General features: G+C 38.2%; 4 protein-coding genes across 5 annotated transcripts; 3 read left to right on the top strand and 1 right to left on the bottom strand.

Annotated features, from left to right (window-relative positions):
• Nucleotides 1–2182: 2182 nt before the first annotated feature.
• On the top strand, nt 2183–5090 carry LOC111204378. The gene is made up of 2 exons (XM_022698920.2): nt 2183–4127; nt 4207–5090. The coding sequence occupies exons 1-2, from the start codon at nt 2312–2314 to the stop codon at nt 4920–4922; spliced, it is 2532 nt and encodes an 843-aa protein (XP_022554641.1). The 5' UTR covers nt 2183–2311; the 3' UTR covers nt 4923–5090.
• Nucleotides 5091–5516: 426 nt separating this feature from the next.
• Nucleotides 5517–6978, top strand: LOC106437482 (transmembrane protein 45B). 2 transcript variants are annotated; one of them, XM_022698921.2, is made up of 3 exons: nt 5517–5815; nt 5903–6249; nt 6350–6978. In XM_022698921.2, exons 2-3 carry the CDS (start codon nt 5903–5905, stop codon nt 6795–6797), a joined length of 795 nt encoding a protein of 264 aa, XP_022554642.1. In that variant the 5' UTR covers nt 5517–5815; the 3' UTR covers nt 6798–6978. The 2 variants fall into 2 exon arrangements, with proteins under 2 accessions (XP_022554642.1, XP_022554643.1); XM_022698922.2 differs by having other exon boundaries at nt 5895–6249.
• Nucleotides 6979–7960: 982 nt separating this feature from the next.
• On the top strand, nt 7961–12816 carry LOC111204269 (glutathione S-transferase T3-like). Its single transcript, XM_048773698.1, has 2 exons — nt 7961–9087; nt 9171–12816. Exon 2 carries the CDS (start codon nt 9808–9810, stop codon nt 10543–10545), a length of 738 nt encoding a protein of 245 aa, XP_048629655.1. The 5' UTR covers nt 7961–9087; nt 9171–9807; the 3' UTR covers nt 10546–12816.
• Nucleotides 12817–13045: 229 nt separating this feature from the next.
• Nucleotides 13046–16126, bottom strand: LOC125601599 (protein IWS1 homolog 1-like). Its single transcript, XM_048773697.1, has 11 exons — nt 15879–16126; nt 15197–15641; nt 14997–15116; nt 14692–14912; nt 14479–14608; nt 14328–14390; nt 14181–14258; nt 14003–14094; nt 13849–13908; nt 13599–13776; nt 13046–13393 (listed from the first exon to the last, which is right to left on the bottom strand). The coding sequence occupies exons 1-11, from the start codon at nt 15896–15898 to the stop codon at nt 13295–13297; spliced, it is 1506 nt and encodes a 501-aa protein (XP_048629654.1). The 5' UTR covers nt 15899–16126; the 3' UTR covers nt 13046–13294.
• Between the last annotated feature and the right edge of the window lie 3628 nt (nt 16127–19754).

Genomic DNA, 19754 nt, shown 5'->3' with positions numbered 1-19754 from the left:
TGGTTCTCGTGAAGAAATATGCGCAACGAATCCGGAGTGGCCAAGGTGGAGTAGATGACGGCATAAACGCAGAGGCTTGTTGGTGGTAGAGAAGCTTGTCGCTGTCTATGTCGGTGAGTCTGAGAGCTATAACTATCTTCCGGCGGCTGTAGAGCTTCGAGTTGACTCTGCCTTCTTGTAGTGGGAGAAAGGGAGGAAGTTGGAAGGGTATTATGGCTCACGCATATAAGATTAAAGAAGAGGAATGAATGATCTGAGAGTGGAGAAACGGAAGAACATGTAGAAAATTGAAACGATTAGAAGAATTAGAAGAGACGCTTGCGACAAAATGCAAAATTGTGAGTAGCAGGTTTGACGTGGCACCTTTTCTATTGGTCGATTTTTTAATCTGACCTGGACACCCTCTCTACTCCTCATATAACCCTTTTAGTATTAGTTGTGAGTAGCAGGTTTGACGTGGCAAAACAACACCTTTTCTATTGGTCGATTTTTTAATCTGACCTGGACACCCTCTCTACTCCTCATATAACTCTTTTAGTATTAGTTAGATTGTCAATAGTATAATATTAATCAATTCGAGCAATTATCTTAGAAATCTACTATGTCTGAGAGAGATCTACCATTTTCCTAAATCTTATGATATTTATATTAAAATTATGATCGCAGATTTTAGCTCACACATCATACACCATAACACTAGCTTAAGACCCGCGAAATTGCGCGGGATAACTGTTATATATAAAAATATTTTATATTAATTGTATTTATTTACGTATTATATATAATTAAATTAGAATAAGCACATAAATCAAAACAATATATCTTGTTTATTTACGATATTGTTTTGGTAAATTAATCAAAACAATCATTTTATTTATTTTATATGGTATATAACTAAATTTCAATGACATGGACATAGATATATAGTATATTTTAATATAAATATTTATTATTGAGAATTCATACTCATATGATAAGTACAAAATTTCTAATGTGCGATTTTTTGAATGCAAATTTCAAAATTAAACATTAAGGTTTCAATAATTTTTCAATACAATTTTAAAAATTATCATATTTAAGTATTTTTCTATGTTATATGTTATATAGTTTAATTTTAAACTATATTTAATATATAATATGAAATGTCTAGTAAATGAAATTTCATATTCATACTAGTTATGATCATTTGTAGCTTGTTATTACCAAAACAATTAAATCATTAGTCACAAAATTTTAGTGTGAAACATTTAACGTTTTTAGTAATTTGTAGTCGTTTTAAAAATTCCAAATATAACATACAAAAAAATATAATATTTTTTATTATATGGTTAATGTGATTGTTTAATATCTTTTAATAATATAAAATTAAACAAAAAAAGCTAAAATACAAAATTTTTTAACAAATATTTATTATTCATAATCATTAATTGTCATATATACGTTAATCATATTAGGCTATTCTGTAGCTTTTATTTAAGAAAAGTGCGAGAATATTCTTTTGTACACTATTTATCAATTTAATAGGTAGCTTAACAAAAAGTATAATACTCCCTCCGTTCCCGAAAGTAAGATTTTTTAGATTTTTTTCTTGTTCCACAAAGATAGATTTTCTATATTGTTAAGATACTTTTTTATACTTTTGAGAAACATTAATTGAGAATATTTGAATTGATTAAATTTCATTGGTGGAAAGTTATCGGAAAGTGTATAATAAAGTAAAAAATAAGTTAAATTATAAACATTTATTAAATTTTTAATAAGCGTGCATACTCTAGAAAATTTTACTTTCAGGTACAGATGGAGTATAAGTTAAGATGTACCAACCTATTTCTCTAAAAATTATAAATTTCATTCTCATAATGACACGTGGATATGTAATGTTTTTCGATAAATATACAAAGGGATTGAGATTGTATTATGACATTCCCAAGTTTTCAGCTAATGAAAGAAATATTAAATATATATTATGTTACTTGTAACAAAAATAATATTATGCTCCAGATAAAGTTCTACTGTTGACTTAAAAAAAAAGAAAAAGATAAACTTTTCTAATTCCAGTGTCCTCTACATTAATTCAAGGCTGGCAACCGTTTTTTAAATGAGAAAACATGTAATTTTAGAGTTATTGTCGTCATATAAATAGATTTTTATATTATTTTCTAATTTAGACATTTTAAAAAGGGACATTTGAAGATGGATATGTTTCCGGTTAATACCACCGGAATAGACACGGCGGAGGTAAGGAAGATTTAAGGAAAGCTTTCTCCTTTTATTCTCTCTGACCCCAAAGGCATCGCCTTTTTTGAGTCAAATGGAGTCTCGAGGATCTTCTGAGGCAGAAGATGAACAGATTGTTCAAGTCCGAGAAGCTTTAATGTGCCTCAACGGCAAAAGATTCGAGGGTTTACGAACCGCGAGGTTCCTTAAACACACCACCATGTCTATAGACGACGACGTTTTCGACCTCCCTCTCGACGCCTTTATATGCCGACCCGAGTCCGTTGATCCGGAGATATGGACGGCCAAGATTTCGTTTCCGGGCTGGGCCTCTCCGTCTCCGAACTGGATCGAGTGGGTGAACGCTATGGCGGAGACACACGCCACCGTGTGGAGGAAAGCAGGTGTGTATGATGCGATCTTGGCGTCTCGGTACGAGATCAAGAAGCAAGATGAGTTGATGATGGCTTTGGTGGAGAAATGGTGTATTGAGACGAACACGTTTGTGCTCCCTTGGGGTGAAGCGACGGTGACGCTTGAGGATGTGATTGTTCTTGGTGGGTTCTCTGTGATTGGGAACAATGCCATGGCTCCTGTTAAGAGAGAGGAGATGAAGGAGGTGGAGGAGAAGATGAAGAAGGTGAAGCGTGAGATTGAGGGTGAGTTGGGGAAGAAGTGTAGTGCTGGCTTGTGGATGAAGGAGATGCTGAAGTCAGGGAATGAGATTGAGCATGAGGCCTTCCTGGTTACATGGCTGTCACGTTTTGTTTTTCCCAGTTCAGGTGATTTGGTGAATGATGTGCTGTTTCCGGCTTCGATTCAGCTTGCTAAAGGGGTTACATTGGCTCTGGCTCCGGCGGTTTTAGCGGGGATATACCGTGATCTCGGTCTTTTGAAGGAGCATCTTGCTGGTTATGGTGAGAACGATACGGTTGTGGTGAAGTCTCCGTTACAGTTTGTGCAGGTTTGGGCTTATGAGAGGATCATGGAGTTGCAGCCACCGGGCCAGCCAGGTCAGTTAAACCCTGGTGAGCCACGGATGGCCCGGTGGCACCAACATGGTGGCGGTCAGGATCTGTATGGATATCCTGAGAATGTTAGAGCGGTTTTGGACTCTACCACCAAAGAGAGTTTTGACTTTCGTCCTTACACAAAGCCTCTGCACAACTTCAAGTTCCCTAGGTTTTACATGGAAGATAACTGTTGGGTCCATCTGCACTCTGATGACAAGAACATTGTAGCCTTTGGTCGGTGTTTGAGGTTCTGTAAACTGGTTGGTGTGCATTGTATTGAACCTTATTACCCGCACCGTGTGGCGTTGCAATTTGGTTATGACCAGGATGTTCCCGGTGCGGTTTCAGCTAGGAATGAGACTCCGGAACTGGCTTGGAAAGACTATATCCGTCCTATTTCAAGCGATATGATGTACATTCCTGCACGGGTCAATGCTGGTGATGTTACCGTTAGGTACATTCGGTGGTGGAAGCTTTCTTTTGCGATGTTACAGTCCGAAGCTAAGAAACTATCCCACAAGCTTCTGGCTTCACCCCCGAGGCAGAAACCATCAACTACAACAGCTGCTGCGACGACCACAACGAAGGTAACATCTAGAGAAACAAAAACAAAGAAAGGGAGTCTTGGCCGTAGTAGCTCTTCAGGGAGCCTCATAGGATCAGAGAAAGGTGATAAGCATAGGCCTGAATGGGTCCAGAGATCACCACCGAGGTGGAAAAAGAGTCCTGATAGAAGCTCGAGCAGTGCAATAGGTGGTGCTAAGGAACTTAAAGGAGTTCTCAGGGGCGTAGGGAGAACTAAGGGTCATGGCCATGTCACATTTCAGCTTCCTGTTCCCTCACCCAAAAGGTCTCCTCCATCCAACAAGACAAATACTCCTTTGGAAAAGCAAAACGGTATAATAATGGGTTCTCATGTTCATTTCTTACTATTGGTTCCTTTGTTTCAAGACAAACTCTTTTTTTTTGTGTGTAGATTCTACTGTCAAGAAGCCAAGAATGATACCTCGGGTAGCAGATCTAGCCAAAAGATCGAGCTCGTCTTCTCAGGTTCCAAGAAACGCATCATTTGCTCCTCTTCCTCATAGGCGAGATAACTATGTAAAGAACAACAATTACTCAAGTCGGCGAGCTTCGAAAGAACCATACAAGGCACCATCTTTGTCTGGCTATCCTTCAAAGAGGAAGAAGTCACCAAGATCTGTTGATATTGTCAACTCGCCTGGTCAGAAAAGCTCCCTAAGCCCGCAAGGTTCAAAAGAATCTCCCAAGTCACCACCATCTGTTTCTGGTTCTTCATCTTTGACAAGGAAAAACTTACCAAGACCTCAAGAACTGAACAAGTCGTCATCTTCTTCTCTTGGTTCTGTTTCTTTAACGAGGAAGAAGCCACCAAGATCTTCAGAAGATGCCAGCTTATGTGGTAATTCATCATCTGGAGGCCATTCAATTGTCAAGAGAAATACTGAATCCAAACGAGAATCACCGAGAAAAGCTCAGGAACTCAAGGCTACTAATGTGAAGTTTTTGGAGGAGATTGTGACACTGCGGGAACACGTTGGCGAAGAAGGGGAAGTGACATATCATATACCAAAACAACAGTTTGAGGATCTGAGCCAAGGAGTCCAAGATGTTCTACATGATCTGCACTCTATTAAATCCGCATTGAACATACAAGACGATGATGAATAGATTTATGACTGGCTTTTGCAGTTGGTTCAAACCGAGTCGACACAATATAACCCCAACACTACAACAACAAAGACATTAGTTTCTTGCTTAAAAAGCGTTGTGTATAAAGAACTATCCTTAGAAGACTGATATTATCCACTTATTGAAATGTGCTGACCTTTTTCCCCACTATAATTTGCACACTGCATCAACAAACAAAAAACTTGTGGTCACTTTCCTTTGTCATAAACCATTCGTGTAATCATCAGTAAATGTGTTGGGTTGTTTGTCAAATATTTTCATCAAATGCATTAACAGTGTTTGTAAACCATGTAAAGTACTCATTCTGATGCAGCTTTGAGACAAAAAGATATATGGAGAGGTTACAACTTAGAAGAACGCTTGGAGACAAAAAGGCATAATGTATAGTCATATTATATTAAGAGCGAATTAATCTATTGACAATTTATTTCTAAAGAAGAAAACTGATTAATCATCCTCTCTCAAATCTTTTGGAGTTATGATGATCCAATGAAACACAATATGATTCTCAAATGCTCCCATGTGGCTTGTGGGAGAGATAATGGATGTTTTTTTTTAGTATTATTAATCTTTCTTCTATGATTGTCCTATTATTGCTGACCCTTTTTCACTTCTCAAGAACCTTTCTTTCTAGGGAAAAAGTTTGTGTGTTTATGATAAATCTGATCCAGAGATTTTGTTTTTATTACCTGGGTTTTGTTGTTTTCTCCCGTCCCATGTGTCTGGCTTATTCCCAACAGCTTCAAACATTGACCAAGTTTGTTCCTTTGTTCTCTCTCTCTCCCTCGTTTTCAACGACAACTCTGACTTTGCAAGATTATCTCTGATCGAAATCTCCACAAGAAGGACTCTGATCTCCAATCTGTTACAGGGTATTATATTCCTCTCATTTGATCCTTTGTTTTAGATAGAATCTGAACTTTTGATCTAATAATTGCTTTCTCTCGAGAGAGAGAAAGATGGGTTCTTTCAAAGGTCATGCTTTGCCAGGTACGTTGTTCTTTGTGGTTGGAGTCTGGCACATTTGGAGCTCTGTGGTTCGCTTCGTATCCAACCCCAAGTCATTTCGGGTTCGAGTTTGGCACCCTGTCCCTGGTTTCAACGGTAGGATCAAGTACTTGGAGCTTTACGTTGTCACCATTGGCTCACTCATTGACTTGTGCATCGAGTTCTTCTACTCCACTCATCTCAACTTCTTTGTCAATGGTGTCTTGAACCCTTCCCACATGAACGATTTCGAGCACTCTGGGATGCTTCTCATGTTCTTCATCCTCGGTTTTATCGCTTTGTTCTCCGAGAAAACCAGGTAGGTTGGATCATCAAGATTGGTATAGAGCTTTGAGGTTTGGTGATATTGAAATCATTATTAGTGACACTCTATTAACTTAATTTTTCATGTGTCATAGGTTGCTTCCTCTGCCACAAGAAGCTCTGTGTTTAATAGCTGCAACAGCTTTTACAGCCGAAGGACTTCTCTTCTTCTTCCACTCCACAAGCCACAAAGGTCTTGAAGGTTATTACCACCTCCTCCTCGTCTTTCTTGTCGGTCTCTGCGTCATCTCCTCAATCGCAGGAGCAATCTGCCCTACAAGCTTCCCAGTAGATCTATGCAATGGCATTGCAATGACTCTTCAAGGCCTCTGGTTCTATCAAACAGCTTTCACTCTCTATGGCCCTATGATGCCTCAAGGCTGCGGTTTAAAAGGAAACTCTGTCGTTTGCAGATCAGTCGATTCCGTAGTCTCTGGAGTATTTCTGGCTAATTTTCAGCTCTTCTCTTTGGTTCTTGCTGTTCTTGCCTGCGTTGTGGGTTCTTATGTTTTTGCAGCTTCAAGATTTGGAACAAGTAAATGAGATATTTTTGGGAAGTAGAAACTAGGTTTTTTTTTTTTTTTTGCTACATATCTCTATCTTATAACAAATACTAAACCCTGAACCGCGCTGGATATGATTTTCAGTTTTTAATTATTTATTTTATTAAACGATGTATTTGTAATATTCGTTCATATTATATTCATTAAGTAAATATTATTTTTTTGCATCTTAAACTATCTAGTTTTTAACGAATGTGTGATATCATATAAAAAATATTAAAAAATGAGTATAGAGTTAATTAGATAATTTTAAAAACCGAAATTTTTCTTTCGTGTGCGATATCATATAAATAATGATCCGCCCAGTTACCAAAAATCATGATTATTTTATGGGTAATTTTTTTTATTTTGACTATTTCCTTAAAACTATATTAAATTTTACATATGTTAATTAGAATATTTTTAATATCTTTACCTTTTTATTTGAAATGCAACTCAATATTTTTTTAACAATTATAACAAAATATTTAAAAAATATTTTTAGAATTTGTTTGAAAAATATGAAAATTACATTTTAAATTAAAATTATCCTAAAATATGATAAGTTTTGATGTAAACGAAAACTCAAATTATGTCACAAATAATGATATTCAATGATAATAACAATTTTAATTGATTATTTTTAAAAAATACATTTAAAAAATATTGTTTGAAAGAAAATTCATTTATCTTTCAAATATAAAATGAAAATATTATAATTAAATAATAAAAAATATAAATAAAAACCATAAATTTAGCAAATGACAACTGAGTTATATTATACTAAAATTTTCTTTCTAACAATTTATCAAATGACAAATAAGTTATGAGCAAATAATACCATATAATTTTTAAGAACATAGTCATTCTTAAATATTTTTTGAATAAATAATTATTTTTAAATTTAATCAACTGAAAATAATATTCGTACAATTGTGTGAGTCAAATTCTAGTTTATTGATGCATGTTATATATTAGTGCTGCATGTTTTAGGTAACATTTTAATGATTCACGTTTTTAAAAATCTCCATTATTAAAATTATTCACGTAAGGATAACTCATGAGTTTTTTGGTTGATTAAATGACATTATGTCCAAATTTATTTAAGGATATTTCATTTAAGCATATTTCATTAATGTAACTGAAAAGACAAGTAATAAATTAGGCAGTTTTATTCGTTTTAGGATATTTCATAAATGCATTTGAAAAAGACAAGCAAAAAAAAAAGGAGTTTAATTAAAGAAGTAAAAACATTTTCAAATGGGTACTTCTCTTTTAGTAATATAGATGTTACAACATGAGTTATGATAACTTTGAGGCCTTAGGGCATGATTATTGGGAGTCCTTGCTCTTGGGTCCTTAGTACACATATATTTGAATGTATATATTATATATGCATATATAATTACGGACTAAGAACTTTACGGAAACCCAAACCGAAAGTTCCTTAGACCAGCTGCAACGCAGGATATTAGCTAATTCTTAGCGCTAATCCTTATGCATTAAGAATAAAATAATAATTAAACTTGACGTTACGCTAAGGTTGAATCCTTAATGAAGGATTTATTTGCGGTTGATCCTTGATGCGCTGGCAACGTCTGATTGGATCGGGAAAGGGATGTGTTTTGTGAGGGGAAAAAAACTCGGTCATTTTCGCGACTCGAGCAGAAAAAAAAACCTTTTCACCTCTCCCGGCGAAACAAAAGGCGATTCTGCGATCCGCTTTGTTCAAGGTAAATCGGACCATTTTAGTTCTTTATTTTTGCATTTGGAGTTGATGCATGTTGATTCATCAGTGTTTATGGATTCGATTGTGGGGATCAAATAGATTTTGGGTTTAAAATCGAATTGGGGATTAAAATCGAATTAGGGTTTTCGTCTGGTCTTACTATTTTCTTCTTTTCTACTCGCTTCTTTGTTTATGGATTCGATTGTGGGGATCAAATAGATTTTGGGTTTAAAATCGAATTGGGGATTAAAATCGAATTAGGGTTTTCGTCTGGTCTTACTATTTTCTTCTTTTCTACTCGCTTCTTTGTTGGTTTCATCACGATTAAAGGATTTTGATCCGCTTATATGTTTTTGTTCTTTTAGGTTCTGAAATGGAGGAAGAATTGCGAGATATGAAAGCACACAAAGCATACTACAACATGCTTCATTTCGTTGCAAATGCGCAACAGGGGATTCCCAAGTTGTGCCCCTGTGGATCTATCACGAAGGAGGTCGTCGATGAAGAGGATACATATGACTACCTCACTGGGAAAAGATACTTCATATGCAAAGACTATGAGGTTTGAATTCTTCTGTCTATATTTATCGATCTCGTCCTTCCATATTTATTTGTTGTTTGATATATTCTTTTCTGTTTTCGCAGAATGACGGGATGCATTTCAGGCAACCATGGGTTATGGGAATGCAACAAGAGGTGGAGAGACTCAAAGAACGTTTTCACGAGCAGGAGAAGCTTCTGCGAGAGTGCGAGGCACTTAAGGTGAGTTCTCTCTGATGGTTCACTCTCCTATTAATCATCTTTCTAAGATATTCATTTGTTAATCTGCTGTCTTTTCAGGGCCAGGTGAAGATGATGCTTATGCGGGTGGCTGAACTCGAGAAAAGAAACTTACCGGTTTCTAACTAAGGTTAGTGTTTGAACTTACCAGTTAGAATTCAAATGGAATTTAGTTTGTAGTTAGAAAAGAAACTAGGACTGTGTAACCGTGTCACTTAGTAGTTGAGAATACTTGAAAACAAACTAGGATTGTGTAACCGTTTAATGTTTCTGAGCAAATAACTTTTAGTTTGTAGTTAGGAAACAGACTAGGATTATTAATGTACACCAAACCACCATTTAATTGTGCGTAACTGCACTGCTTCCTTTAAGCCAAAAACCCATTAAATTCTCGTGAGCTGTTCTGATATGACTGTTTTCTACTAGGATTCAATAGAGTTATTATAGAATCCCTTATTTAATCGTATGTGTTTCTACTAGAGAAACACAGACTTCTTCCTAAATGGGCAAATCCGGTGGTTATGTAAACCTTGTAATGAGTCAAGGGCCAGTTCATCTTGACTCATGCGAACCTCTTCTCTTTACCGGCCAAAGTTCTGGTGTGTCTACTGTCAAACAGAGGAGAAAATGGTCACCGAAGGAGGATTTAATCTTCATTGGTGCGTGGCTCAACACCAGCAAAGACCCAATAGTGAGTAATGAACAAAAAGTAGGTGCCTTCTGGAACAGGATTGTAGAGTACTACAACTCCAGTCCTCAACTGGTTGGGACAAGCCCACGAGAACTTGGGCCATGCAAGCAAAGATGGGCTAGGATCAACGAGGGAGTTTGCAAGTTTGCTGGCTGTTACGACATGACACTGAGGGAGCAGAGAAGCGGGCAAAATGAGAACGATGTGATGAAGTCTGCCTTGGATATCTTTGCCAATGACCAGGGATCGAAGTTCAACTTCGAACATGCGTGGAGGGAGCTTCGGCATGATGTGAAATGGTGCTCTACCTATCTGGAGAAGGACAAGCGCAAACCAACGGATTCCCAAGGCGACGGTGAAGGGGCAGTGCCAGAGCCAGAGCCAGAAGAGCGACCAATAGGGGTTAAGGCTGCGAAGGCTGGTAGCAAGAGGAAGAAAACTGGAAAAGAGGAAGAGTTGGCAAAGCTAGAAAATTTGTTGGAGCTAAAAAAAAATCTCTCAGCAAAGTTTGCTAAAGAGTTTGCTTACAAAGCCCGAGCCTCTCTCTGAGATGGAATCAGCTCTCAAAAACAAACTTATGTTTGAATTGTTGTAGGGTTTGTTAGCTCTAACCTTAGTTTCAGATGTTTGCATTATACTAGTTTCAACTGTTTGCATTAGACATAAGTGTAGTTGTCATTTCACAACTAAAACATGTCTATTTACGTTGCTTACACACGTGATTTTCTTCTGTTTCAGGTGAAGTACAAGACCATGTGCTTGTTGAAGACATAAGCTGGTATCAAGTCACGGGTAGTTTGTATTTTCTGTTTGTATTTTCATGTGAACCACGTCACGGGTTGTTTGTATGTTGCCTTTATAAGTCTGTTTGTAGACTAGGATGTTATGTTATTTCCTTTGCTCTTCTACTTCCTTTGTACTGTCTTAAAAACGGATGTAATGATGTTTTAGTGCAATCTATTTCTTTTGCTCTTATTTTCCTTGTACAAATGGTTATGTTCTCTTGATATGGTTCATCTAGACGAGCTTCCCACCTTCATCTCCATCAGCAGTTCCCACCATCTCGACGAGCAAGGTATATGGATCCATAGCTTAAAAATGATCTCTTCGGTAATGCTAAAGATTTGTCTGGTTCTGATACTTTGGTTTGTTCTATAAACATTTCATGTTTCTTTGAGGTGGAAATGATACTTTGGTACTTTGAGGTGGAAAATGATACTTTGGTTTGTTCTATAAACATTTCATGTTTCTTTCATTAGCCTCTTTGATGAATTCCCAAGTGTTTCGTTTGTTCAATTATCAGTTATTAAAACAATTTGATGAACCATTAGAGCAATTAAAATGATTCGAAACTTTATTATGTAAAAACCAAAAGAAAGTTTATAAAAACGTCTTTAACTTATGATTATGAAATATATATATGTCTTTAACTTATGATTATGAAATATATATATGTCGACACGTCTTTAACTTATGATTATGAAATATATATATGTCGACATGGGCACAAAAGTAATACCAAAAGAAAGTTTATAAAAACGTATGTTTGTTATAATGTTTGAAGGAAGGATAGCCAGATATGGCAGATGAACTCGACCGAAGACTGGATGCGGCTGTCAATGAGGCTTTTGATGAATATTTTGAAGAAACATACAACAGCATTGTGGAGAATCGAACTGCAAAAAAGAAGAAACGTGCATATGTCGAAAGAAACCGAGAAACGGGCCACAACCGTCTATGGAATGACTACTTCAGTGAAGATCCGACATTTCCGCCTCATTTATTCAGACGCTGTTTCCGTATGAACAAGGAAGTATTCATGCGTATTGTCGACACCCTCTCAGCAAATGTTCCATTCTTTCAACAAAGAAGAGATGCAGTCGGAAGGTTAGGTCTATCAACACTACAAAAGTGTACGGCAGCTATTCGTATGCTTGCTTGGTGAAAGCACATCACTTTCATGTTTAACCAATTTCACAGAAGGCGTAATACAGTTATTTGGAGATGAGTATCTACGAAGACCCACTCCAGAGGATCTTCAACGATTACTCGATATTGAAGAGGTACGCGGCTTTCCGGGGATGATAGGAAGCATCGATTGTATGTATTGGGAGTGGAAGAATTGCCCAACCGCTTGGAAAGGACAGTACACACGTGGATCAGGAAAGCCGACAATTGTCTTGGAGGCTGTAGCTTCACAAGATCTTTGGATATGACACGCTTTTTTTGGTCCTCCAGGTATCTTAAACGATATTAACGTCCTTGATCGGTCACCTATTTTTGATGACATTTACCAAGGTCGAGCTCCAAGGGTAACGTACATGGTCAACGGACACCAGTATGATTTGGCTTACTACCTCACGGACGGTATATATCCAAAATGGTCAACATATATCCAATCTATCACACTCCCTCAAGGTTCTAAAGCAGCGTTATTTGCTAAAGTTCAAGAAGCAACCCGAAAAGATGTGGAGCGTGCTTTTGGTGTATTGCAAGCTCGATTTGCGATAGTGAAAAACCCAGCTCTATCATTGGACATGGAAAAAATAGGGAAGATTATGAGAGCATGTATCATACTACACAATATGATAGTCGAAAATGAACGAGGTGGATACACTCTGTACGATACATCGGAATTTGAAGAAGGCGAGTCGAGCAGAAGTTCACATGTAGAGCATATTAACTACATGCTTTCACATTTCGGTAATATGCTTGGTCTACGGAATCAGGTTCGAGATAGGCGTACACACGAAGCAGTGAAAAATGATTTAATCGAAAATATTTGAAACAAGTTTGGTAATGATGAAGATGTATAATTATTATATGTTTGTTTTTAATCATTGAATAAATAAAAATTTTAAATTTAAATGTTTTACAAATTTAATAATTTTAAATTCCTAAAGACTCCATATTGATTAACACCATTGGACATACATTTTAAAGTCAAATCCTTAATTATTCAAAAAACAAAAAAAAATATATATTATATACGTAAGGACTCCAACACCATTGGAGTTACTCTTAGAGCTCAGCTGGTTTGGAGAAAAAATAAAGCAAAAATCGGACCTTTATTGTGCAACGGACTGAAAATTGATTTGATGGTAAAAGTATCTGGTGCTCTCAAAGAGGAACTTAGTGTTTCTTTCACTTCCCATTACATTAGAGACTCAAAGCAAATAGTTTTATAGTAGAGAGCATGCAAGTATAACCCCAAAGTGACTTCAAACAATGATCCAATCAAAGTTGAAGATTACAAGATAGAAGAGAGCCAGTACTCCGAGGCCTGGTTGCAAGCTCTTTATAGGTACTTGGTCATACCCCGACCTTCCACGCTCACCGTAGTGGCTTGCAAACGCTTCTTCTTTGGTCCTTTTAGCTGCTGCAGTTTCTTGTTCATCTGCAATTTTAACACCAAAAAAAGCCAGCTGAAGGACGGATTCATACGTAAAGAGCGACAACAACGGTAGTTTTGTTCACAAAATGCGACTCAGCCAAGCTTGTGCATGAGCAAGGGAGCTTGAGCATAAATGTTTAAGGTGGTATTCTTGATGGTGTTTTGTCCGATCAGTGAGAAAATAGTTAATTGTAAGAATGTGTTCTACCTTCACTCGACGCTGGTCCTGAGAAACCTGTTTAGCACGGGCTCTGACCTCATCTGGGTCAATCTTGGACTGAGGACGAATCAGAAAGTCCATAGGAGTTGCTTCTGGTCTCATGGTCATGTTCCTGGACGAATCTCCCCTCGAACTCTGACCCGAAGTCAGACCAGATTTTCGTTGCCTGCCACATTTTATCAACAAACACTCAGTATACGAAATGCAAATATCCAGATTCTAAAATGTTCTTCCATACCGGATATCTAAGTCAAAATCACCATCTCTGGACTCCATTGTCGAAGCTTTGTTGACAGGTCTATGTCAAACCGAGTAGAACAAGAAGAGAAACTATGCGTCAGTATATGAATCATGAGTGAAGTCAAAAAAAAATTAAAAGGCTTGTGATTTACTTCTTCACTGGTGGCCTTCTATAGGGAGCCCTATCTTCATCAAGATTTCTCATGTCTTCAAACCTTGTGCTCTTGTTGAAAATCGGACGAGACTACAACATCAAGCACACAACAACAGTAAGCAAATGAGGTGGAATTTGATTCTCAAGGGATTGGAGCATTCGAGAAAGCTGTTTACCCATTTATCAACCAAATCCTTAGCAAGTCTTCTGTTTGAAGTAGTTTCCTCGTCGGACTTTGATAAGAACATAATGACCTACCAAAAGCAAGAAGAACAAATATAAGTACCAACTCGTCAATATGCAATCAAGTGGTGTATCCTAACCTTCCCAAGCCCACTCTTTTTCAATTGTTCCCTCCGATCATACTGCTCCAGGTCAATTGGAAACTGCAAGACATAATCAGGAATTTTTATAAAGAATGCTTCCATTTGGTGAATCTGCCACATATACCTAGAGAAAAACAGGAATCCATACATCAGTAAGAATCCTCAGAATAGCTGCACGAATGTTTATACTTGGCAAGCTTCCATCAGGAAGAGGCTCAAGCCAATTCTTCAGCAGAGTTAGAACTCCATGGTCCAAGAATTCTGTTTGAAGCTGCTTCCTGGATAAAGACGAAACATGCAGTATTACGAAACAGAATGTCAGTAAGAAAATAAATACGATAACAGTAACTTAGTAACTTACTTCCCAAGAACATTGGTAAGAAGGGAAAGTTTCTTAAGCTTGTTGATAGCAGGCTTCCCCTGTCTATTGAGTTCTGCATCTTCCTCAGCAGTGACCTCAAGCTCAGCCATCACATTCTCAACCAAGAGAGCGATTTCCGCAGGATTTCTTTCAGCCTTCTTCTTTTTCTTTCCCATTTTGAAAAGGTTATTAACCTCATCATCATCCTCACCCTCCTCTGCCTGAATTTTTAATAACCAAAAGCATTACATATCACCAAACAAAAGCTAGATTCAGAGATAGAAATTGAAAGACACCTCTCATACCTGAGGATAATGAGTTGGAGACCGGTCTCCCCCATCACCTCCATACCTCTCAGAAGGATCCACACCAGTATCATCGATGAAATTGTCGTCATCCATAGTCCTAACACCTTCTTCATCATTCTACAACAGAAGAAAAACATTTAAAACAACAAAGAAAATATACAAACGCAATCTCAGAAAGATTAACCAAAGAGGTGCACCTCAGGGTTATGTGCAATAGATTTCCACATCTCATCAATCTCTTCAGACTTCCTCTCACCGCGGCTTGGGAGCTTATACCTCTTCTCCTTCCCACCGCCACTACTACTCCTCTCTTTCTCATTCTTCCTCTTCCTCCCAACCTTATCATCATACTCTGTACCACCTCCTCTTCCTTCCATGTACTCATCGAACACCGCATCCTCCACATCCTCGTCAATCAACTCAGGAACATCGATAGTCTGTTTATCACTAGACGCTTTCTTCACCAACCGTTTCCTGGGTTTGACTTTATCGTTGTCGTAAAGAGGCGTTTGTGAACCTTCGCCATCCCAGTCCCCCATATCATCGGCTAAGTTGTCTTCAAAGTCCTCAAGTGGCTCACGATCGTCTCCTCCGAAGTCATCATCCAAGTCCACCAACGGCTCCCCATCCACATCACGGTACCTGAAACGACAACAACAAAATTCAATTAAACGATTACGCACAATCGAATCTCGAAACAAAATCGAAGCTTTCGTCTACCCATGAAACGAATTCACTTTTTTGTAATCAAAAGAAGATAGATTTGGAAAAATCAAAGCTGGATCTCGTTAACCCTAAGCAGAGGAGGAAGGGGTTGTGAATTTCTTCTGCACAGCATAGTTAAATTGAAAACTGAACAAAGAAAGGAGAAGATCTTACGGATCATCCTCGAAACCCATCTCTGCTTCGTTTCCAGAAAGCGATTCAACGGAGATAATCCTCGAATACTGCTGACCTTCGAGTTGTCGAGAGGAGGAAAGAAGAAAGGAATAGAGAATCGGTTCCTAATGGGAATATTCAACGGTCTCGATTGAGGGAAGATTAACACTTTCGATCTTGCCACGTCATCGAAACTCGGAGTATGCATTCAGCTATGGACTTGGTGGGCTTGTTGTAAGAAAGTTAACATTTTAGTCAAAAGCCTCAAAAACGTTTTGATATCCCCAAACTAGGGCTCACAAAATATCTGGCAGTAAAAACCAAACTGAGCCTGACCCAAAATATTATACAAAAAAACTAAAATCTATATTATTATAGCTGAGTTTTTGTTCACTCCTCAGTGCGCCACGTCAGTATTTTGTGGGCTCCACTTTTAAAAAATATAAAAAGTGTCAAATCCATGGCTCAAACCCGGGTTATTGTAATATAAACACCAACATTTATACCACTAAGCTAAATGATACTTTTTACATTGATGGCCGAACATAATATATATTTATGAAGGTCGAAAACCTTTGCTTATTCGGCTTCCTCTGAGGGTCGGGCCTACAAGTGTATTATAAGTTTCATTTTTAAATTGGATTCATCACGTTATATGAAAAAAAACTCAAGTTTGCAACAATTATAGTTTTCCCATATTGTAAATTGTTGTCGTTTAGCATGAGTTTGAGTTCTTTTCATCATTGTCTCAAACAAGTCTGAGTTACATAATTGCGTTGTGTGTCTGTTCGTAATCTATTTTTTCACCGGTGAACTCTTCATGTCCCCATCTTAAATCGCTTGATCATAAATGTTCCTGATTTGTAACCCCTCTGTAAACTCTATATATATGATTCTCATCTTTAATGAACTCAATCTGCATCTTCACAAAACTCATTGAATCTAAAGATTGAATCTTAAACAATACCCACCAAGCCTATAAATATTTACTGAAATTCCCAGAACATATCCTTAACTCATATGACAATTGCGGATGCGCGGTCTTTCACACTTTCCTACAACAGTACACAAAAACAAAACAAATGGACAACGCTTACTGCCACGAAATCCAATAACGAAGATCAAAGCCTAAACGAAAAAAAACATTTTTCAGATTATTTTTTTCGAAAATCGGCTAAAGTGCTAAAAAAATTGGTCTAGGCCCGTCTAATCATTACTCAGATCCGGATTTGAATATTTTGGATCCTTAAGCTTAAGAAAAATTTGGCCACAAAAACTATTATTTTATGGAAAAATATTTAAAATCTTTTATTTGAAATTTGAACTCGCAACTCTAGAATACTAATGAGGACAATTTTTTTTTACTCAACTTCAACTTTATATTATCCAAAAGAGTAGTACATGACTTTCAACCACATGGAATCAACCACACTTACATACAAAGTGATTTAGTATCACCCATGAACACATAGATGGATCATACGCTACCCGATCTTCTACTTTGATGTAATTCTACCCAGTGAAACAAACATTTCCTACGACTCAGAAAAGACTGCCTCTCAAACCACCTAAATTCAACCACATAAAGTGAATAACACTAACACCCGAGACTAATTAGTACTAATCAGGATTAAACATTTTAACACAACATTAGTTGACATATGATGAGAGCTCAGCTTTCAAACCAATGCTTCTTCACCGAGCGGTGCAATCCCAACTTGACCAAGTGTCATCAAGCTTTAATGCCTCATGTGAGATCCCTGGCCCGGACCTCCAAAATTTATTTTGTTTTAAAAGGAGAAAGCCCGTTAGACTGCAGCCCATTAAGATAAATCCTAGGGTTCTATCATTCTTTTCTTATAAAAGGAGGTGCATCCTTGTTCTTTTCTCCATCAGAGAAAATCTAGCGAAGCTCTGCAAAGATCCCGAACCGTCAAGCTGTCACCATGGAACCCTAGCCGCCGGCCACCACCTCCGACGACCACCACCTGCGCTGGCCATCCTACGCCACCATCTCCGATTTTCTTCTTCATCTACCGTCTTTCGTTGTTGTTCATCAGATCTGAGAAGTAAGCCTTCGATCTCCTTATTCCCTTGCTTCCTCTCCATGATTTATCATTGGGTGTGATAAATCTGGTCTCTAATACCTTTTCCTATCCGTGTTGAGCGTGAGAGTACAGATCTGTGGTGGTGATGTAGCAAACCTTCTTCTTCTTCTAGATCTGGATCTGTGACGACGAGTAAGGCCAAGGTGAGGACCCGACCGTGAACTCTTATCATATCCAACAAGCCCTCTAGGGAAGTCCCTTGTTAATAAAGTCTAGGCGTAGTGTAGAACTATTCGTTTATGTTTCTTGCTTGATGAAACTATTAGACCTAGTTGTTGGGTTTTTGATGTGATAAAAGCATATAGATCTATTAGGATGTTAAAGGATAAAGCGGTTGTGTGATATGAATGACTGTGATGATGAATTGTGTGTGGTGAATGGATGTAACGAGATGTGTACATGGAAACGATGATGAATGTGTAAGGATGTGACACTGAGAACGGGTGTGGACGTCTGGGAATGTGTGGATGGGGAACGTGGCGCCTGATAGGATCGAGTCATGCTGAGTCTTGGCATAAGTGACTATGAGACCAGAGGACGGACAATGCCTGATTGAGCCAAAGAGGCCGTGACTGGGTAGTTACATATGAGCTATGGATCGTAGCCCGGTTTAGGCGCCCGTAGGAAATGCAGCGAAGGGGGTTCGGGATGGCTCCCCCGAGGTCGCCCGCTAGGTCCTAAAGGTCTAGGTTGCTTGTTGTTGTTTCATGCTAGTCCTTATTAGCTTGTGGCTGTGTTGATTGTTTGTTTCTTCTGATATGAGTTAGTAGGTTCCTAGAACTTACCCTCACTACGTAATCCCAATTACTCACCCCTCTCTTTTGTAGGTACAAACGAGGAGGTCGGAGAGTGAGAGTCTTGTGGTGTCATCTTTGGGGATTTGTTTTTTCTTTTAAGTTATTTATGAATTCAAAGACTATTGCTATGGTTTTATTGGAATAAAGTGAGGATTTGGATTGAATGAAGCGTTGTCGTGATCGAGTATGATCCGGAGGGACCGGGTCTTACACCTCGCTTCTTAGTCGTAGTGATGGAACTATTCAGTATTGAAAGCGAGCCTCGACCAACCAGAAACACAACCGGTTCAGCAGATATGGCGTTCAATGGCATGGGTATATACCACCGACGAGACAAAGGAGTCACCGCTAGCGCTGGGAAGTAAGACACCATCACATACCGGCTACAATTTTCCTCCCACCGGTTGACAACACCAACAATTTGAAGCCTTCGCGGCGTGACTTCTTAGTTTGGCTCACCGTTGCTAGGGAAGGGAGATCCACGCCAGAGAAGGTGCCCCACTGAGACACGTGCCGTCACCGTGGAGGGATCGCTGGAGATCTACAAAGGGAAAAATCATATCTGGCGTCACACTCCAGCTCTAAAAGCCGACCTCTTTCTCCACGCTGCTCCGTAGTCTCGTCGTTCCTCCAAGCCCTCAGAAGAAGTCACCTTTGTCCCTTAAGCTTTTTGGTGAGTCATCAACGACTCAGAACAACACACATATCGACATCGAGAGAATTTGTGGAGAGAGAAGCAAAGGAAAAATAAGCTAAGGGGAGAGGATGGCACCTCCGATACCGGCTAAAATCGGCCCGGAGTAGAGATTCTTCATCAGCAGATTTTCTTCTTGAAAAAAGAGTTTCTAGGGTTTTAGGATTTTTTGTGAATTATGTCTGAGATTAGAATTGATAAACTACTAATAGGGACAATTACCAATCAAGATGTAGGCGTTTATTGCAACAAAGTTGGCTTCTAAAACTATTTTTGA

This window comes from Brassica napus, unplaced genomic scaffold (assembly GCF_020379485.1).
Source record: "Brassica napus cultivar Da-Ae unplaced genomic scaffold, Da-Ae ScsIHWf_2618;HRSCAF=3367, whole genome shotgun sequence".
Taxonomy (NCBI): Eukaryota; Viridiplantae; Streptophyta; class Magnoliopsida; order Brassicales; family Brassicaceae; genus Brassica; species Brassica napus.
The sequence above is the reverse complement of the archived record's forward strand: the minus strand, read 5'-3'. Positions and strand labels throughout refer to the sequence as shown.

What these genes read in the sequence shown, in the direction of transcription:
- LOC111204378 (XM_022698920.2), top strand. Translation starts at nt 2,312, where the DNA reads ATGGAGTCTCGAGGATCTTCTGAGGCAGAAGATGAACAGATTGTTCAA. An exon ending in TCCTTTGGAAAAGCAAAACG is followed by an intron (nt 4,128 to 4,206) that starts GTATAATAATGG and finishes TTTTGTGTGTAG; the next exon opens with ATTCTACTGTCAAGAAGCCA.
- LOC106437482 (XM_022698921.2), top strand. Translation starts at nt 5,903, where the DNA reads ATGGGTTCTTTCAAAGGTCATGCTTTGCCAGGTACGTTGTTCTTTGTG. An exon ending in TTGTTCTCCGAGAAAACCAG is followed by an intron (nt 6,250 to 6,349) that starts GTAGGTTGGATC and finishes CATGTGTCATAG; the next exon opens with GTTGCTTCCTCTGCCACAAG.
- LOC111204269 (XM_048773698.1), top strand. Translation starts at nt 9,808, where the DNA reads ATGGGCAAATCCGGTGGTTATGTAAACCTTGTAATGAGTCAAGGGCCA.
- LOC125601599 (XM_048773697.1), bottom strand. Translation starts at nt 15,898, where the DNA reads ATGGGTTTCGAGGATGATCC. An exon ending in AGGATTTGGTTGATAAATGG is followed by an intron (nt 14,095 to 14,180) that starts GTAAACAGCTTT and finishes TTGATGTTGTAG; the next exon opens with TCTCGTCCGATTTTCAACAA. An exon ending in GATTTTGACTTAGATATCCG is followed by an intron (nt 13,777 to 13,848) that starts GTATGGAAGAAC and finishes AAAATGTGGCAG; the next exon opens with GCAACGAAAATCTGGTCTGA.